The sequence below is a fragment of the Centrocercus urophasianus genome, unplaced genomic scaffold, assembly GCF_019232065.1.
Source record: "Centrocercus urophasianus isolate 14NV4802_14NV808 unplaced genomic scaffold, USGS_Curo_1.0 seq_24, whole genome shotgun sequence".
Lineage (NCBI taxonomy): Eukaryota > Metazoa > Chordata > Aves > Galliformes > Phasianidae > Centrocercus > Centrocercus urophasianus.
Window position 1 is genome coordinate 4,991,163 of NW_024884800.1, and position 21,349 is coordinate 5,012,511.

The following is a 21,349-nucleotide window of genomic DNA, read 5'->3' on the forward strand; positions in this document are numbered from 1 at the left end:
TACAAAAATATTCATCGGTCACGATAGCTGAAAAAAAATCTTTAAATATTAAAGAAAAAAGTTGTTTTATGTGAAACATGAAGGCTCAGCGGGATCAAGTCAGGCATGCTCCGAACCATACACTCACAAGAAATCTTCACCTTGAGTGCTCTCAAGCAAACTCAGCTTCCTTCAGACCCCTGGGGCAGCTGCACTCAGTAAGTGTGCAGCTCTGCACAGAGGAGGGGGGAGCTGAGGACAAACCATCTCCGCAGACCCACTGACAATCCTTGTGTGCAATTTTCTGCAGCACTGAGACTGAAGCAGAGGGAACCCCACCAGCCTCCTTTCTGCCACAAGGATGAGCAAAGACCAGAGGAACAGCACGTTTCAGACTTCTGTATCCAGTAAAGAGCCAATGCTGAGACAGTTTTCTGGATGCCAGCATGACAATTTACTGCAGTGAGTGGCAAACATAAGTTCAACGTACAGACACAGTCATGCCACGTTCTATTTTGTTTGCTACCACATACACATGCATGGGAGGGATAGAGGAGTGGGTATCAAGCCAACAGACAGTCAAACCCCAGAAATCCCATCTCGCTGTGCTCCTGATGAGCCAAACCTTGAGCTGGAAATACTTCTCAGTGCGCAGGGCCAGGATGCGCTCAATGGAATACATGTCTTCTGGGAGCTCAGTCTCTGCCAGCTCTGTGCCAAAAGATTGTAACATCTGTGCAATTTCCTTCACGGTTAGTGCAAAATTCTCTATTGCCTGGTGGGAGACAATAATTGAGATCAGATTGGGATTCAGGACATTGCTACAACTCATAAAGAGTGCACTAAAAGGCTGAGATCTGCAAGAGAGTGCAGCATCAGACTCCTAGAGAGGTGGCTGAGAGGCCCACTGATGGTGGAGCTGTTGTGTGCTAACAGTGGCCATCAAGACATGGCCAGCTGGCTTTTAGCACAGCTTGAATCCATAACAAGGTCTTGAAGCAGTGATGGACATAGACAACTTGTGTTTTGTTTTCTGCTGCCTGCTCTTGTGCACTGTCCTACCATTCATTGAAGGTCTATGGAAGAAGCCACCATGGGATCCATCACACAAATTACTGTAACTCCTCATCTACCATACCTCCCCTCTGACTAACCCACACCATGAACCACCTCCTGACAGCAGGACTTAAGAGAGGTCTTCGGCCTTTTGGTCATGGACATTCCCAGACTTGCAAGCCAAAACACTGGGTGACACTGCAGCTCTGGCTTTTGGGATCAGGGTAATAAATTTTAATGCAACTGAATACAATTGTATTTTGTTTAAACAGTATATTTAACAAGGAAATTTCAGCAAGCGTTTTAAGAGCACCTTACACAGGAATTTTTTGAGAGGCTTTTAACATGGACACTTATCTAACACATGCAGATATATTCTAGAAGCTCATCTTTTTCTTAAATTACCCTAACATTTTTGTCATTTATTTTGTCATTTTGTCTCGAAGTGTGAGAGCTATGTCACTGTCGCTGTAACACATTGTGCAAAAGAACAAAACTAAGAGCCAAAAAATTTTAAAAAGCACGACAGTGGCAGTGCATCCATGCAGATGGGCAGAAACTGGCAGAAGCAACAGCTTGAACCACTCCAGCAATGATGTCTTGGGCTTTTATTTTCACACTGAGCTCCGCATCTGTCTGCGTGGATAATGGTGCAGGACTGGGGGCACATTGATTTGTCTCAAACGCTTTCATTAGTGTTTTCATTTGTTGGAAAGGTGGCTGGGAACTCCAGCTGCCATTATAAATCCACTCAGTGCCTAACTCCGCTCGACTCCTTCGCAAACCTTAACAAGGAAAGGTGGTTGCTCCAGAGGTTACTCTCAGCTATGCACTGCTCACTGCCTTACAGGAGATGTTTAGCAGGGGATCAGGCCTTCCCCAGCAGATTCCCCACACCCAGTGTTGAGCCCCGGTACGTACAGTCCTGAAGATGACCCACTCGCTGTGGCAGTACTCCAAGGTGCCTCCAAACTCTGGGGTTAGCTGCTGCTCATCAATGTATGTCAGCAGGTCACTAACCGAGCTCAGCATAACAACCTGCAGAGAAGGCAACACCATCAGCTGGTTGATCGTTTCCACCTAAATCATACATGGATCAAGCCTAGAACTCTCCTACCTATGTAAAAATTGAGTTTTCTCTATATGTTGCTTTTTTTTCTTATGTTTATAGCTTAACACAGCTTTTACAGATTTCACCACTTTCCTAAGGAATCCCTGATCTTCCAGGTGCTTTCCTTCTTAAACATAAAGTACGGTGAGATACTGCAGTGTGTGCCTGCATATCAGAGCTGAAAGCAGAAGGAATGCAGGTTTTGGCAAGAGATGACAAGTAACCTGGAAAAATATAAAAACTGGAATACGTCACGAAGCACTGGCCATCTTCACCTAAATACACGGGCTTTTTAATATGAGTTTCCAGGTGTCCTGATCCTCCCTGTTACAAGTCATGAATTTTCAAAACTGTGGAACTGACAATCATTTTAGAATGATTTCTGAAAAATTCCTATAGGAAAATATTGGTTTGCTTCTGGGAGTTTGTCCTTGTGCCAACCTTAGATTCCATACATGTACTTTTCTTTTCTTAGCTATTACATCCATTAATCAAGGTGGCTATAGAAGCCTTGGAAAGTTTGACTTCAGAATGCAAGAGCATTTCAGTTGCTATTTTAGAAACAAATAGCAACACAGTGTTGGTATGGTGTTGACACTGAGATGAAAATGGTGATTACGGGTGGAATCCACAGCAAAAGCTTTGCTAGATGTCTCTTGGCATTTCAGACATTAAAAAAATTCCAGAGCATGGTTTTATCCTCTGTGGATGCATAAATCCTTTTGGAGGGGGGAGAATGGACTGATAAAATCGCCTGTTCTGCAGGGAATAAACTATGCACAGGCAAGCAGAAAACTGCTACAGGAGAGATTCTATAGAAATGGAGCAGAAATGGCAGAAACTCCTCACGTCAGTGCCTTCATGTCCCCCCCATCCCAAGGTTCACAGGCAGCCAACAGCCACACACAAGGCACAACGCTCCGCATGCCCATACCGGTAACTTGAGCAGAAAATCCTCCTGACTAAATCGAAATCCAATGTCAGTGAAGGTGCGCTGGAAAAACCCTGTGGGACGAAGAACCATCACCAAGTGCAGGTTCCCTGGGAATGATGCCTGCAGGAAAACAGAGAGAACTTTCAACTGGGGATGCAGGAGCTCCAACTGCTCCCAAACACCTTGAAAAGATGAGTATGCATTAAACCTGAGGATCTTTTTCTGATTGCCCCCAAGAGCCTTTTCTGAATTCCATCACAGGCTGGACTATGCATTGGACTGCACCACTAGCAGCAATGCTTCTGCAGGCTCACAGCTGTGTGTTTGCAAAAAGTGATTTAGAGATAAGGGACAATTGCAGGAGACTGTGCAGTCCTACTTCCCTTTTGAACAAGCAAGTGGTTGGCCATGTACCGTGGAGGGCTGCTGGTAGTACATTCTAAAACTAAGTACTGCTGTCAGCATTATAAATGAGGGAATGAAATTTTGTCTTAAAAGTGGAACTTTGAGGGTGATGAGACAGACTGGGAGCGCAAAATTTATTCCCAAACTTGCTTCACCCATATCTATACCAAGCACACTCTGCTTGCCCCAGCTAATTATCAGGCAACATTTAATTTGTGGTACTATTTCAGAATTTCCTGTCTATGCTACCAGTGACTTTTTTTCAAGCATATGTTTTTGGCAGGTGCAGTTTTAGATAGAAATCTGCAGAAAGAATGCTTGAGAATGAAAAAGAATTTCTGAGAAGCTAGGAGTCGTATCATTAAATTATGAATAAGCCCATGGTGAAAATAACCGAGTTAATGAAGATGTATCATTTTATCTGAGATCCAAACTAGGCCAGGTTACATTCCTCCCTATATCTTCCTCATTTGAACTTCAGAACCCTAAAGCTGTCAGAGCTGTACATATGAAGACTTCATGGCTCTCCCAGGCGCAAAGGGGCACTAAGTGGTAGTGGAGTTCTAATTCTACATCAATATGAAAATAAGTTTTCCTTGAATAGACATACATCTAAATCCACTCAAGAGCACTGGGTAAGCCTTCCCACTACATAAGCACAGCATGTGCATGCCAAGAGCAAGACCATACAGACAATTCCCCGTCTCCTGCTCTCTCCAACAGCAGGACCCTGTTGAACAACATGCTCTCCTTCCCAAAGCCCCAATATGCCAGATGTGATAAAAGAGCACACACCAAGAGTACTGAATATATTTGGATATTTTGCACAGTGCCTTCAAGACAAGGACTGCTCCCAGAAACACGCATTGTTTGAAAAAGCCATGATTTACAGTTGAGATCTGATATCCATGAACTGCACCACTACTCAATGGCTATGTTTTCTTTTGTAGGAAAGGTCAAGTTGTGTTTTTTTTTTTTTGCCTACTACTCCAGTTAGAAATGGACAGTGACTTAGGATTGAATAAGCCACATAGATTCAATGTATTGATCTGCAGCTATTTTAAGTGAGAGCAAAAAATACATATACAGGAAAAAATGTGAATGAAGTGCCAAATTCATATCCTTTGGAAGTCAATGACAACTGTGCCAGGGACAAAGATTTGGCATTAGCTTAAAGAGCAAACCATAAAACACTGAAGAGGTTTACGCTGGCCCAGGCTCTGGGTGCTGTGCCTGTTGTACTCAGCTCAGGGAATGGCTGCTGGCCCTGGGAGAGCAGTAGTAGGTACAGCATGGGAGACCTGAGCAATCTGTGCTTATTCAGGTTTGATGTTTGGAAGAAAATCTTTCCCTCAGAGGGCAGTGAGTTTCTGGCACAGAGTGCCCAGAAAGCTGTGGGTGTCCCATCTGTGGAAGTGTTCAAGTTCAGGCTGGATGGGGCTCCATGGTAAAGGGTTGGAACCGGGTGGGCTTTAAGGTCTCTTTCAACCCAAACCACTTTGTGATGCTCTGATTCCTGTCAAATTTGGAGACAGCCAAAGGCCTGAACCTGGCCACACAGTCACCAGGCCTCCAGCTTGGAAACAGAGCCTTGTTGAAGGAAGTGTGGCTGAAAGGCTGCAGGAGATGCCGGTTCAGCATCCTGCTTCACCGCCTGTTTAACTACCTCTAAAAGGGAGATCAGCTCTGCTGCAACACACAGACAGGCCCTGCAGCCCTGCTGCAGGATGCAGCTCTGTCTGAAGAAGTCCACCTCTGACACCCTGCTCAGCTCAGAGTTCAGGAACTTGAGCTTCCCATATTAGCAGAGAGAAAACTATGGGATGCTTCCAAGAACCTGGAGCGATTTCTCATTTTGAGGCTGAGAAAAATCCCTGCCTGGGATGCAGAAAGCCCTCACTGAGGGAAGCACCACCAGAACTGGCACCACCAGAACTGGCACAACCCTGTGAACGTTGTGAATGAACTGAATATTTACAGCATGAATATTTCACTGGAAAGTATCTGGCAAGCTCAGCACGACCCATAGAAGCTGGCTGCCTCTCCCACCTCCCCAGGCCAGGCCCAGCAGTGCTGCTACAACCAGCCCTGCCTACTGCTGGCTGCACCGCCTGGTCCTGAGGTGTGAAGCACCTCTTCAAGAGCATAAGTGTCTTGGCACACCGATGGTTCCATGACTGCAGGACACCAGCAGGTGCTACAAAACACACAAGACCATAACCTGACATACCTGCTATGGAGTAGATTCTGACTTGAAACCACTTCATGCTCCATGCATACACATCTATATTTCTTTTGACATTTGATACATTTCAGCCAGAGCTAGCTGCATTTCCAGGATGGGTTACTTGATTTCCCTTTAGTTTAGAAAGTGGTGGGGGGATTCTTAGATGATTCCATATACGCAAGACCAAGGTCAGCATTTCTGAGTTGTTAGAAAACAAGAAATCCTGCTCTGCAAATGACACCTTGTGTATTTCAAACATGGAAAAAAAAAAAAAAAAAAAAAAACAAGCAATAAAATAACTGCAGAAGGACAGACAGCTACCAATGAATCCATGCCCTGTGCCCTCCTGCAGACTTAAGAGGAAGGATGAAAAGTTAAAAATATAGATAGACAGGCAGACTAATAATTCCTCTGAGATAACTTTCCTGAAGGGACTGCGTGTATTTCTCTTGCTGCTACAATTCTCATTCGTCCAAGGGCTGAAGTCTGAAGCTCTGCAAACTGAGCTCTGATAATATTGAAGTTAATGGGGAGGTGGGCAGACCAACAAAACCCACCAAAAATGTTCCCCATAATATAATCAAGAAAGCAATGACAAAAGGGTCTTAAAATTTGCCTTGTGCTTTATCTTATGACACTGAAAAGAATTTGTGCATAATAAACCACCTAAAAGAATCCTCTAAACTCTTTGCCTTTTGGTATTCCTCTGCAGAGTGGGAAAGACAGAAAACTATCAGGTACCCAGCAACATCCCAGGAGCATTCCATGGCAAAGAACACGTTCAGGAAACTCCCCATCCTGAGCACACAGGCGTGTATGTTTTAAGGCCCCGCATCAGCAACTGCTTACATGCACGCTCAAATACAACAGAGCTGTTGTAGTCAATATAGGTGAGCTGGGTTAATGCAGCACAGGAAAGAACACACACTGAAAGCATTGCAGTTATTAACTCCTTACCGAATAGCTTAATATATTTAACGTGGTTTTACATAACGTTAAGACTGGCTTTCTGAGGACACGTTCCCTGCAGTTTACTGGGCCATCTGTGAGGCTGGAGATCAATAGACCGAAACAAAAGTAGCGCCCGCCCGTGACTTTGTTTCAGAGCAACTGGAATCGAAGCTAACGGTCCTTATGCGGATGCTGAAGTTCACGACTATCTTCCGTCCCTTAAGGTAGCAACCACACAGCAATAACGCCAAGCAGGGCCAACTCCAGCCTCACCTCCCCGACAGCCAAAACGCAGCTCCGGAGCGCCGTGCCGCCTTGATTCCAGCGGGCTGCACGGCCAACCCCGAAGACGCCGCGAGCACCGGCGCCGTGCAGCAGGTCCCGCCCGGCCCTCTGGGGGCTTCCCCCGGCCGCCCGCACCGCGGACGGAGCCCCGCCGCCCGCCGGCACTCGCATCGCTGCGGAGCCGCGCGAAGGTCGCGGGTGCGGCGCGTCTGCAGCCGCCCCCACGGCGCCTTTCCCCGCGATGCCGGGCCGTTCCGCGGGCACGCAGCGCCTTACCGCATTCCTCCGCGGCCTCCTGCCGCCCCGCGCGGGGCTCCCCTCGGCCATGGCCCCGCGGCCGCAGCGCTGCGGCGGTTCCGCAGAGGGACGCGGCGGCCCCGCTCCCTGCTTCCCGAGCGCCGGCTTCGATTTAAGGTGGAATGCCAAAAATCAGCCTCGGAACGGGGCCGGCTGCTTTCCGCCACGACCGAGCCTGGGCGATTGCACCACAGCTTTCACTGTTCTGGTTTGGTGGTTTGTTTTTTTTTTTCCCCCTCCCTGCTGCTCTCTGAAGCACGCGTTCTGAAGTTGATTAAGATTTCGTGTGCGAAGGAATGCAGTCCGTAGCAAAACCTACGGCTTGAGCCTGCTGGCAGGGTCTCGCTTTCCAAAGCAATGGCACAAGCATGAGCCCATGCAGTCAGTACAGAATGGCATACACAAAGGAGTTAAACAAAAATCTGTATTCTGATAAAAAAACACCCTGGGTCAGATGCATGACTGCAGAGCTGCATATCCTTATGCTGAAAAAATAGGGCACTGTATTTCAAATGCAGCTCATTTGCACTTCTTTATTCCAGAATGATGCAAAGATCAGAAATGCAGCATGCATTACAGTTTGACTGCAAGTAAATCAGGATGTAACCTTTTGTGTTACTGGCACAAAGCAAGTCCAGCAGAACCCCTCCTGGTCACTAAGATGGCCTTCCAAGGCTGGGCCCTCTGGTTTTTAAGGCGAGCTTCCCAACTCTTGGCATTTAGCAGATTCCTGCCCTCTGCACACAGCTGCGCTGCAGTATTTGCACACACAGCCCTGATACATCCCAGGCAAAGCTGCTGCTCTGCGTGGACACAGGTACACTAATAGGGTGTGCACTCAGAGGTCACACAGTAATTATGTTTCCTGATGAAACACGAGATGAATGGCACTTCTGTTTGAAGCCACAAATTAGGACAGACAGGATTTTTGGTGCTTGAAACTTCCAAACTATGCAAAGCACCGACATCACCCTTAAAGGAAGCTCCTGGAACTCCCACTGGTTCAAACACCAGCAGCAGAACTGAATTCTGATGATCGCTCTAAGGAATTATTCTCTATTTTTCAAATGCTGCCCTTTCTCTCCTGATGTGCGCAAATTCATGTTGTAAAGCTCAGAAGTGAAAAAAAATAAATAATAAAAATACAATCAAATACTGACATCAGTACCTTACGTACAGTGCAGAAAGGTAATGGCAATCCTTCCTTCCACCAGATGCCTATGAGCAAAATGCCACTAAGGCCAAGTCCAGCTGGACCAGGAATGCTGTGCTCTGGTTCCCCATGGCTCAATGTGTTGGTGAGTAGCAGAAAACTTGCTTCATGTTCAGAACAGGCAGCACAAAAAGTGAACGCAGGGGTGCATGTTTAAAACAGCTTTTCCATCCCGAGTCCACAAACAAATGGCTGCGCAGCCTGTTTTAACAATCCAACCCTTTCAGTCACTGAAAATTAGGTAAAATATACTCTCACTAATAACCAGTGTCTAGAAAGAATATATATGAAGCCAAATTCTCCACCCAACAGAATCACAGAATGTGGCAGAAAACACATTTGGACCACTAAGGGAAAGTACAAAAACAAGCAAATGAATTGGTTTAATGCTCAAACAGCTCATTTATGCATTCAAATGAGGCACAGAGCCATGACTGAATTAATCACAGGGCCATAAAGTAAAATGCTACCAAGAGAGAAAGCACAAGCATCGTTGCTCCCAATTCCTGATGCTTTCTGAAAGTGGCACAGAATGAACACAGCGACTCCGTACCTTGAAAGAAATTTCCATTAAAGAGGACTTACTGCAATTTTTTGGAGAGTCATTTTGACAGATGTCCATGTGTCCAATCTTCTATCCAAGATTAGGATAAATTTGGTGTCCGACTCATGTTGACTATGGGATTGAAAATTAAAAAAGTAAATGAATGACATTGTGAGGGAATGTGACTTTGTTCCCTGTCCCACCCTCTCCGCTGTTCCCAAAAAACAATCCCAAGAATACAGAAAACAAAGCCCATTCTGACATTTCCACAGGTGTGAGACAACCACAGAACAGCTGGGGTTGGCAGGGACCTCAGGGTCACTCAGTCCCAACCCCCTGCTGCGGGCAGGGCTGCAGTCAGACACTGGGTCAGGTTCCCCAGGGCTCCATTCAACCTGGCCTCAAACACCTCCAGGGATGGAGCGTGCTGCCAAAATACATTTGAAAATATCTCCTAGACCAGACTCCAGCAGAAATTTGGGAAGCCCATCTCGTGGCTGAAGCATTGCCTCTGCTATCTGCGCATCAAAATCCTTTGTGCTGATTTGAAATCCCCTGAGGAAGTGGGGAGCTCTGGGGATCCACGTGCTGCAGTGTGACCCAGAGCAGAGGTGAACTGTGACTGTAACAAATACAGCCTTGTCAGGATATCTGGTCACAGCTCCACCACCAGACACACCAGGGGCACCTCCAACTGCAAACTGGAGTTGTGTTTGCCCAGGGTAAGGGCACGCCATCCCTACAAACACATGCTATGGATGTGTTAGGTCAAGCTCAAAGTGCATAGGTTTTGTGCTTTTAGGCAATTTATGCGTTGTCATTGAGGCATACCAGAAAAGAGCAGAGAAAATAAATACTGTGGTTTACACATAGGTCACACACAAAACCTTGGCACATAACAAAGTGCGAGGTAAGCTTACACACTGTCATCTGGAATCAAGCTTAACCTTTCAGCCAAAAGCCTATTTTAGCCAAATTAGTTTTGGCAACATGGAGAAGTCTTTGCACATTTATGTCAGGAAATCCCCAGCAAGAGTTTAGTAGCAGTAGCAGGTGGGAGAGGGCCAAAATGATCCTTCTGTGCGAGGCTAGTTTTGATAATGAGGATAGAACTGCTTGATTTTCCAGTGTACAACTCTAAAAGGCAGGTCCCTGCACAACAAGACAGCATTTCCCAGCCCTTGGCAGTATTAAGACACATACAGCAGTAACACAGCACTGCTGTCACTGTAATAAACCCCCTCAAAAACAACACCAACAAACCCAGAACCCAAGCAATTCTGAAAAGGCAGCCAGACCTCAACACAATGTCAGTTCACCAAAGCATGCCCCAGTACATCATTCAGTCTGGACAAGGTTACATTCAGTGAGCAGCCTCTCAGTAAGCTCATCTACTTTTATCAGTTCCCTTACATACACAAAGAAGCAAGTTCTGAGCTGTATAAAAGCCCTGAAATCCACTATGGGAAATTTTTAATTTATTTTAGGGCAAACAGAGCAAACCTATGGCTGTTCGCAATCCAGGCCTTGCGGGTTGATCAGATTCCCAGTCCCATGATGTACCTTTCAGACCGACAAGAAAAATAAATCAATGCATTCTCACAAGTGCTTGCAAGAGGCAGCTTTATTTGCATCCAGCAGCGTATGATGGAGATGGATAACCAGACAGAGGCTTCCTGTCCCTTTTTTCCTTACCCCTAATTTTGTGTGTGTTGCAGGACGCACCAGACGAAAAATAAAACTTGGGAGCTTTTGCAGGAGGACTTGAAATTGGATCTCTGAGTCTGCAGCTGGGAAGTTGCTCTCTGGGCTGGGAGGCTGCTGGTGGATCAGAGCACACCCCAGCACTCACTGCATGGTTCTGCTGCTCCGAATTGTTGTGGTTTCACTGCTCCGTGTCGCCAGCTGTGGCTCTATGTCACTTCAATATGACGATGCAAGTGAAATGCACAAAGTTTGTCTAAATAACTAAAAGCTGCATCATCAGGATCACTGTTAGGGTCACCTTTCTGCATAGATTAGGATTTGTCCCTTTCTCCTGTGCCTCTCCTTCAAGCACACCAATGTGTAGTGCTATTCAGCAAAGCCCACCCCTCAGCACACAGCCCACCACGTGTATTTTGACTGGGGTGCACGGAATGTGAGAACACACTACTCCTCTTTCTGTATCATCATTCTGTATCATCTTCTCTATTGTTTTTCTCTACAGCTTTTCCATACAACCATGTCCTGCATTATGGTCGCAGGAATCCCAAAATCAAATTAATTGAATACAAAACTCAGCTTCCTCCTGGCTCTGTCACTAACACGCTCACCTTGTTGAGCGAAGAACAGCTTCCAGCTGGCAACTCCAGGAGAAGCAGTCCATGAAATTCAGCTCCCTAAAATACTACAGACCTGACATCCCATGTGGTTCCCACAGACTGGTGTCAGCAGGACAACCCATAGTCATTGCTGATAACAGATGGACGGCGTGGTGCATGTGGTTTTGATAAACCCATACCCATCCACAGGTACATGGCAGGGAAGTGCCTGTGTTTCTACAGCTCCTTCTGTACAGCTCATTCGTTTCAGGCTCCAGCATTGTTAGAACAGCCAGGTACTGAAGCAGGCTGAGATGGCAGTAGGAGGACTAGAGAAGCATGATTAAAGTGGTTTTACAAATAACACGCTGAGCACGGTTGAATCACCAGCAAGCTCTCAGCTCTCATTAGTTTCTTGATTGAGTTTGACCTATTACAGGGACAGCAAGACTGCTAATCATGCTAACGCCAGGGTGTTTAAAGTCACATGGAATAAAAAGCCCTGAAAGATTCAGGTAGAGAAGCACACACACAGCCAGGAGCAACCTGCCCAGCAGGACAGGAGGGAAAGACCCCTCTGCAAGCCTGAGCCAGGAGGAGCACAGCTTCACACTAGATCAAGAAAGAAAGAGAGACCAGAGGCCCTTTTCATTCCTGCAGAGGTGGCAAAACAGACAGCACTTCTCCCGAGGCAGCTGCTGATGGAAAGCTCCCATCTAGCTGCTGTCAACCTACTCTCCCTGAAGGAAGAAATTTGCCAAAACAGGCATTATTCAAGGAAATTAAGCATTCCAGGTAACTGAGTCAGGCTCAGCAGCAAGAAGTGGGAGCGCCATCAATCTGAGCACAGAGCCCTGCATGTGGTCGGGACAGATTGCTGGCTGCTTAACCCTGGGATATGGGCACATAATGGAGCTGCAGCACGCTGCTGAGTGTAATGGGGACCCCAAATGGCTTTGTTCCTGTAATTATTCTCTTCCTTTGGTTACATTTCTCTTTTCCACAGTAATGACTCTCTATCTGTACACGTCGCAGTATTGCTCTGGAGAGGAATGGCATATTTAAGCAGTGACACATGTCAAAGCTTAAAAGAAAGCTTGTTGCTAATTAGAAACTTAATAAACGGAACTGATGATACATGCAGGCTTGCAAGTAATAAGGATCATGTCCACTTTTTATCTGCAGTTACTGGCACATAAACACCACACCTGGACACCACAAGAGCTTGCAATTAATTGCTTGTCTTCTCCCCTGCCCTAGGAGCTGAAGACATCCATCGTGCCCATGCACAGCATTAAGCTGAAGATATTGCACCTGGCCCAGGTCAGATTGACACTGCCCATCACAGGAGAGACAGAAGGCAGCCACATACCTCGGGACTGATGTCAGGTATGTTAAGACTTTAGTTACAACATCCTCAGGCACATCGTTGAAGCGAGAGTTGTCAGGCAAGGTGATGATCCAAGCCTTGTCCTTCCCTCGGCCACCTGGAAGGAAGACAAGAGTTCTTCTGTGGGTGTTTTCTGGGAGAGCCAGCAGCAAAATCCAGGTGCACAATCCAGGTCAAAAAACACCCCACCAGCCTACAGCCTATGTTATTACAGAGGGTATTTACATCACCAGAACAGCCAAAGTAGGTCAGATTCTGGCACTGATTTCAAGCACAACACACATGCACAGGTGGTAGAAGCAAAACTACTTGGTACCAGATATTTCCTTTATTTGTTGAGCACACTTTACGTGAGACAGAAGTCAGAAATGCAAGGAAAATCCATGCACACTGTTCTCGAGCTTACACATTTCAAGGCAAAATATTTGCAAAGCTTTGAGCATTTTGAAGGAGCAAGTATTGTACAGAGACAGAAATCTAATACATTCTTTCGAGCCGCCTCAATATTTTATTAACAGCATTTCTGGTGGCAATGAAGACTGCTTGACAGATAACATCCCGTATGGAGTATCACTTTGCCAAGCAGTTCATCTGGAGTATTTAATTACAACACGAAGAGAGAACATGCAAGGCTCCTGCTACTCACCAGAAAGAAAAGCAAACTGCTTCATCAACTCATCACTGATGTCCTTAGCACAGATGGGTGCTGTCGTTTCTGAGCAAAAAAAACAAATGCAGCAGTCAAAAAGAGAGGAACAAATCAAAAGCAAACACATCTATCAACGTGTAACACAAAAGTGGGACTTACACCAAATGCAGTTTCCCTAAACTAGGGAAGAAAGTCTGCAACAAAGGATTTATGGTTTTCTATTGACTCTAACAGGGTGAATGCCACAACTCTGCAGTAAATTTATTCTATCAAACTGCTTGGGATGCTGAGAGTGCTTCCCTCAACAGAGAATTCCTCATGGAACTTTCATACTTTCATACCAATCGTACCCACCTGTATGGCAGTGCTTTCCAGCCACAGATGTACATGAGGCTGAGCAGCCAGGACCGCTGCAGTCGAGGTTGGGGTTTTCATGCTGTCACATTTCTTAACTTACAGCAAATAAGCTTCTGGAAGCAGCTGGGCTATTTACAGCTGGCATGGGGCCACCTGCACTGCAAAGGCTGTTGTTCTTATGTTCACTATTAGAACTCTTTTTAATCAAATAATGGGAGAGGCTGTTTTAATATCACATTTAGCACACCGTGACCATTTCAGTGGCAGTGAAGCACATCAGAACAATATGCATAATTTTACCTTTCACTGGGAAAAGCAAACAGAAACCAGACTCACTGAGCACACGGGCATTATTCTGGATTATCTATAAATGGAACACGAGCTGAAAATTAAACATCTTTGTTCCCACAAGGAAACATTTTGAAACATCTATACACATTAAGGACCTTTTGCTTTCCGATAATTACATTTTAAACATTAATTGTTTTAGGGAGCCAGTCCCAAGGAGCGTTCTGTTGGCTGTCCTAAATCACATTGGCCAATACTTCAGCATGTTCCACCATAATCAATATTTATTCTATTTCACTTGTTCCCGAAAGCCTTCTGGTCACTTTGACTTTACCTAAGGATTTCTCAAGCACTGCTTTGGCTGAGCTGCAGCATGGCAGCCCCACGAGGCATTAAGCACACTCTGCCATTGTCCCTCCACGCCACCCACCTGTTCCCTTCTGTTACATGCACACGTAGACAAAATAAGTTTTTTTGTTGATGAGGGACTGGCACTCGTTCTTGATTTCAACAGGCCTTAGAATAAGCTTTGGTAAGGAAGAAGTTTGTTTTGCAAAGACATTTCAAGTATTTCTTGCTCATTCAGCTGACTGCTTCACCTAACTCAGGGGAAAGCAGTGGTGATAACTTTCTTCTGTACTTGTTCATGTCAATATTTTCATACTGATAAGAATCACATGAATAAGTTAATGAGCTCCAACACATGGAATATACGACAACAAACACACTGGCCTTGGAAAACAGAGAAGCCCCAAGGCCAAGTGCATGTTTATCTTGGCTGCCTCTGGAAGGTGTGGGGCTGTTCAGCAGCAGTGTGTACATTTCCAGTCCAGGTAAAGCTCATGGCACGGCCCACACCTGGTGTTTGCTCTCCTGAAGATGCAGCCACTGGGACACTGGGCGACAACACAATGCCCATGTGTGCCTCACGTGCACAGCACTAAAGCCAAACACAGTTGCAGGCTTACAATAAACAGCTTTTGTTTGCTATTCTGCAGTGATAAAGAAGGGGAAATAGAATCATAGAATTGTTAAGGTTGGAGAAGATCTCCAAGATCCCCAAGTCCAACCCCAGCCCACCCCCACCAGACCCACAACCACGTCCCTCAGTGCCACATCTCCACTGCCCTGAAACACCTCCAGGGAGGGTGACCCCATCACCCCCTGGGCAGCCTATGCAAACGTCTCACCAATTTTTCTAAGAAATTTTTCCTAACATCAACTTGAAATGCTGGTGCCAAGCATCTTCCGGGCCACATGGCCAAATCCACAGCATACTGTGAAACTGCATTGGATGGAGTTCCCTCCATGCTTTGAGAGCTGTGGTTTCCAGGTTCACAGAAAGCTTCATTCTTGACTTGAACATGCAGACGGAGGCCCAGAATCCTGCAGCATCATTATGAATTTGAGCTTCTTGCTTTCCAATGGATCAGGTTTTTGGAAGGGAGCATTCAGCACGAACAGAAAAATCAGGTCCTTCCAAGTGGTCTCAAGTTGAACACCCAAAATTTAACTCCATTGAGTGAGAACTAGTGAAGTCTGGGGGAGCACCTCCCCTGCAAACCCTCACCATCTCAGCAGGCAGGGCAGCCCAGAGGAACAGCAGCTGCCCTTGGTGAGGTCAGAGCACAGTGGGCTGATGGCATTCTCTTAGAGCTGCTCCTCAGCCAACTCATCCCTGGTGCTTGCTCTGCATTTGTCATCAAATGCATCTTCCTCGAGAAACGTTGGAGAAAAATCAAGAGATTTGCATGTTGCTGTGCCCATGACACAGCAGTTGGACGCTGCAATCCTATACAGAAGAGCAGCCTTTGCTATCAAATATTCACCTCCGAGACAAAAGCAGTGAAAGGCAGTGGGGCATCAATCATATCCAGCTTTTAGGGTCTTACTGAAAGCAAACAGCACCTAAACCATACACTGTCATAGCAGTGCAGCAACTAGGCATTCAGAAAGAGGACAGCAGTCATCTGGGTCCAAATTCACTCACGGAACACAGCAGCCAAGAGACTCAATTAAACTCCCCAGTGCTTTGCTGTCTGGTAACTATTGTTTTCTTTTCTATTCTAAACTTTGCAGGTCCATAGCATCTGCAGGCGGCAGCTGTGTAACTCATCTGCCAAGGCAGTGTAACAGCGCCTTACATTTTACAACATTGGCCAAGTATTGTTTGCAGCTACAAAATACGCTTGGAGATAGCTTTGTTGTGAATGAATAATAGCTCTTCCTGCGAGTGTTGCTGCGTAGCCTAGGAAACAAAACTGAACCAAATTAAATGACAAGCGTAAACGTTGAGCTTCTCCGTGATCTACTTGTTCTCTGTTTTCTGTCCATTTGGACGTCTACACCCAAAGCAAAAAGGTTGATTTGGTGTCAGGGGAACGCGCAAATGAACGTATTTGTAATCTATTTCCATATCTCCTGGAGACTTTCTGGGTTAACTGTGGTCATCAACCAGCATCTGGTGTCACAGCATGTTCCACCACAGCCCCAAGTGTAGTGCAGGCCCACACAGAGCAGTGACAGCCACAGAAAGGTGCTGTGCTTGGGCAGCCTCAGTGAGGACTCCTCCAGGCTGACAAGGGAACTCATGTCTGTGGCCAGCATTGCTGGGAGCTCCCAGACAGCTGCTGGAGCACGAGCTGGGCTGGGGTATGAGGATTCAGCCCTGCCTTATCTGGCACGCACAGGAGTTGGAACAGAAATCGCTCAGAGCAGAGCACTCCATCTCTCAACCCAATGCAATGCAATGAATGCTGTCTCCACCTCTCCTGTTGAAGTTGTTCTGCGTTGCAAAATTAAATATTCATTGAGGCAAAGAATGGCAACACAGCCCTACAGCCAGGCAGAAGGACCAACACAGCAGCCTGCCATTTGCCCTGATTCAGTCTAGATAGCCATACCCCATCCCATAGCTGTAAAAAAGCACTCAGAAGGAGCAAGCCTGCAGCCCAGTACTCAGGAAATTCACTCTGGATAAGCGTCATGTGAAATGTAATCACCTGCAAAAGCCCAGGGGTTCCACCAGGAGGAAGGGAAGAAATCCATGCCACAGCAATGGAGGGAACATCTTGCTGCAGGAGATCCAAGTCCTTGGGGCATCCCAGCCACCAGCTGCTGAGCTTTCCCGCTTGAATAATTTCAAAAAATTCTGGATTCAATCCAGTACACAACAAGAACCATTGTTACCCTTCCTACCAGCCATATCCAGAAAGCAGTGTGGAGGGAGATACTAGAAAGAACATCCTCTCACCCTGTCTATAAAGTGCCCTCCCGTGCACAGCCCGCTGGTGGGAAGAGCCTGCACAAAGCCTGCACAGCAGCACTGTGCCCACTGAGGGAGCTTGCAGCTGGCTGCAGGGTACAAGCAGTGCAAGGACAGCAGGCACCCCTGCATCCCCTGTGCATCTCCCCAAGGAAGCTGACACCTGGATCCAGCCTGATGCCTGCACCTGTCCCAGGCTGAGCGCAGCAGGGCAGGCATGGGCGCACGCTGCAGCCTGGCCATGGGCCAGCAGTGTGAGGCTGCTGGTTCTGCTCGTGCAGTTCAGCACAATGTCTTCCTTAAGGAACATATAGCAGATAATAGGACATTGTGCTGCTCGGAACATAAGGCCCATTGTGTTTACAAAAGGCTTATTTGCAGGACCTGGTTTGGGCAGAGGACCGACAGCTGAGGTCTGGAGGCCCCTTCCTGGTTCTGAGACAAAATTCTTCAGTAGCTGGGAGTAAATCTTGCTGCGGTCACATTGGAAGTGATCTATGCTGCACGCATAACCTTCGGTTGTTTCTAACAGCAGCCACACAGCTCTGATCCACCTCGAGCCATGCACACATGGCACATCCAGCAGCTCACAGCCCCAAACCATGCCACCACTCCCCAGGCCAGGTGAGTGACACAAAAAAGCCATTAAAATATGGATGGCAGAAAGCTTCTGTACCTGGAATGCCATGAGCCCCAGTACCCACCACGGTGCCGCATGGGGACAGCCCCTGTCCCACAGCCATGGGCTGCTGACCGCTTACCATCACAGCCACACCACATGCAAACCCATTGCGCACCTCTCAACAAGCCTCAGTCCACGTGGGTTTCTCAATCCACATGGGGTTTCTCAATCCACGTGGCTCCCAGGCGTCTGACAGAGGAAGGAGCTGCAGCCACACACGCCCAGCATCAGCACGGGGGTGGCACAGAGCTCAGAGCTGGCAGGAGCAAAATGCAGGGTGCAGACGGGACAGATCACACCAGAAGCATCACTGCAGGTGGGAAACAGAGGCAGGAACATCTGGCTCGAGCACCTCAAATCCATCCAGGGATTCAACAAGCGTTAGAAAGCCCCAGGAGGGTTAGTGCATCGCTGTGCTGGATGCCGCTTGACTGCACCTGGCTCAAGGACACCTTAAATTATCCTCTGTCAGAGCAGGCAATTTTTTAAGGAAAGGCTCCAACTGCAAGCTTGTTCTTTTGCTTTTCCCCAAGCACCCACTCCGGCGGAGTGTAGGAGGCAGGATACGGCACCAGATGGTCCTCCCTGACCCAGTGCCTGTACTTCTCCTCCAGGGCCTCCCAGGGCTCCACTGCAGAAGATGTTGCAGCTCAGGCACAGATCCCACACCTGGGAGCAGCTACCAACATCTGAGAAACTGAACAGCAGAAAAAGAGTGAATCCTCTTTGAAAGGCTTCAGATTTATAAAGAATGATGATATGAGTGGAAACATAGAAGAAAATGCTACGTTGTGGTCACTGAGCATTCCAGCTGAGGGGGATCTCCCCCAGCCAGGAGCAAACAGCGGGCAAACCGCAGCAGCTCTGCTCACAAAAGGCCAGCTGAAAGTAAACCAAACTACAGCCAGGCTTACACGTTATCTCCTGTTATTGCTGCAGCTCCTAACATGGGGGAACTGAGCACTGGGTGCTTGGGTCTGCTCACATCCAAGCAGGCAGCCTGCTTCCTCGCATCACCCCTAACTAAGCAAAAATGGGGAGAGACAGAAGGCAGCTCAACCATACGTGAATTTGCATCTATTGCAAGAAATGTAACGAAAGTTTCTCAACACCCACCCTGGTGGATTCAAACTCAGTGTGGGAGTTGAGAAAATTTAGCTCCTCAAATTTATAATCCTTATGAGCTCCAGTGTGTTCTTGCTTCTCTCCTGCTCCCCATTTCCGACACTCTGCCCTTGTGCAGGCTCAGCACCGGGTGCTGCACACAGCAGCTCCATGCTCGCCTGCCAGCTGTCCACCAAAGCTGTGCTAGCAGTGATCACCTCCCAGGCAGCACCATCGGCCTCCACCACACATCGCTTTCAGTACAAAGGACTTCCCAAGCAGGCTGCTGCAGAGCCAAATAGAAGCAAGTATATGCATCAATAACTGCACATCAGCATCCAGTACCGCAGAAGTGTTGGTCTTTCCAAGCCAAATTCCAGCTTTGTGCACCAACAAAGTAACTCATCATACGTGTAATAGCAGTAAATCCTCGAGCCCGAGAACACCTGCTTAGAAACCAGGAATTAAGTGCAGGGAAGTCATTGGAACAATGTATTCACTTTCACAGCCCACAGAGCAAGGAAACCAAATTGTACAGCCAGGTTCCCACAACAGCATAACCTGGGAACTCTGCTGCACTTTCAGGAAACTAAAAACAATTGCCCTCAATTGAAAATGCTCAATTCCATCCTTCCCCCGCTGAGCAAAAGCCCACATTCAAAGCCAGACTGCTTTTCCTGCAGCAGGAAGAGGTTGGCGGCACAGGAACAGCCCAGTGCTCCTGAGTGACCCCATCCCCAGGGACAGCCCCACAGCTCCCCAGCAAGGCCGTGCATTGGAAGGCTCTTCTTCTTTCCCCCACCGTTTAACACCTCGGTTCCTCCCCTCCCACACAGCCCTGCTGTCACTTCACTTCTGTCATTGCATATGAATGATGAACGGTTAAACCACAGTTGTAGCAAACGTGACTGATGGAGAGGAAGCTCATCCCACGTTCCCTGGTCCCATTGCCAGTGTCCCACATCCTCTGCAGCACCGGGGCAGGTCGGGTGACAACAGCACTCTGCTTCCACAGGGCATGAGCTCTACACACGTGTAAGGCTCCGTCAAGGAAGGAAGAGCTCCAAAATCCTTGGGATTTGTACATCTAACTGTATGGCAAATACGGGAGGGAGTAAATCACCTCGTGCTGGAAATAAGCAACAGGTTTCCAGTACTGATGTGTAAAGAGAAATAAAGCACAACCCCATATAAGGCTCAAAAATCAGTGAGGAGGGAATAAACCCCCTGATTTAATAATATCTCATGACTTTGGGGAACTTTAGTCAATTTTGTATCTTTTTTCATGCCTCGTCTTAAGAATCTATGTATATCCCACATTATATGTCCAGACCGTGCAGCTCTAGTCATACAGCTGTGCCTTTGGGGAGACATTCTGATATTTCAGAGGTCATCTGCCAAGAGCAGCTCACCAGGATCCCCCCCGTATCCTGCTCCTACGAAACGCCATCTGTGCCCCATTTGTGTGCCAGCAGACCCTGTGCAAGCACTGTGGGTGCTCCGTCACCAACATCAGCACAAGGAGGACTGGGACTGTTGTATTTTCTATCACAGCCATTCAACGACATCCTCTGTCACAATGATCACCTCTGTGCTTTCCCATCGCATTCACAGATGCAGAGTGGCAGTGTGCGATGGGAGCAGAGGGTGCTTTGAGGAGAGCATTCCCAAGAGCTGCTCCCAGGAGCAGGGGATGCTTTGCTAAGTCCACACCTGAGGCCTTTCCTCCTGATCAATTCCTCCCGCGCCTTATGCTGCTCTTTGCAAAGAGGTCAAGGGAACTCGAACGGAGCTATAAGCCTTTTTGGGTCAGTGTGTCTTTCCTGTGCCTGGCACGGCTCCAAGCACACTGCCAGCTGTGAGCTAATGAGGAGCAACGAGCGCCTTCACCTCCCAGCAAGGTATGCATCCTCCAGTGGCAATGGAGTCACCCAGAATGCCACCACTTTCCCCAGCCATTAAAGACCTCCCCGCAGAAATCCAAAAATCTGTTCTCCCCGCAGATAAACAGAACAACAAAAAAGAAGTCAATGCTGCAGTGTATGAGCAGATCATTGTCCATCAAAGGACGCATTGTTGAGGCACAAGAGCAGCGTACAGCCCAGGGCAGCGGGTCAGGCTGTGCCCTGCCATTACGGAACTACAACCCAGCACATCCTGCAGCTCTGGGCATCCCCTGGTGTGGGGTCTGGCAGTGCCAAAGGCCCAGGGATGGGGCATGAGGCTGACACCAGCTGCACGTGCTCTGCACACACCGCTGCTTTGCTACTTTGGAAGCTCAGGAAGGGCACATCACCATCCTGAGGCTT

The 21,349-nt window shown here is 47.5% G+C and overlaps 1 protein-coding gene across 3 annotated transcripts in view; it reads right to left on the minus strand.

The window, feature by feature from the left end:
- The window catches only part of MCF2 (MCF.2 cell line derived transforming sequence), a 48,786-nt gene that overhangs the window by 26,733 nt on the left and 704 nt on the right, over positions 1-21,349 (minus strand). For 2 of the 3 annotated variants that reach the window (XM_042824832.1, XM_042824833.1), the window contains exons 2-7: positions 13,342-13,410; positions 12,678-12,792; positions 9,044-9,134; positions 3,081-3,200; positions 1,957-2,073; positions 605-754 (exon numbers count right to left, since the gene is read on the minus strand). In XM_042824832.1, coding sequence (XP_042680766.1) covers positions 605-754; positions 1,957-2,073; positions 3,081-3,200; positions 9,044-9,134; positions 12,678-12,792; positions 13,342-13,410 — 662 coding nt within the window. Of the gene's footprint in view, positions 1-604; positions 755-1,956; positions 2,074-3,080; positions 3,201-7,224; positions 7,277-9,043; positions 9,135-12,677; positions 12,793-13,341; positions 13,411-21,349 lie in introns of those variants that run through there. The other variant, XM_042824834.1, reaches the window with a different exon arrangement.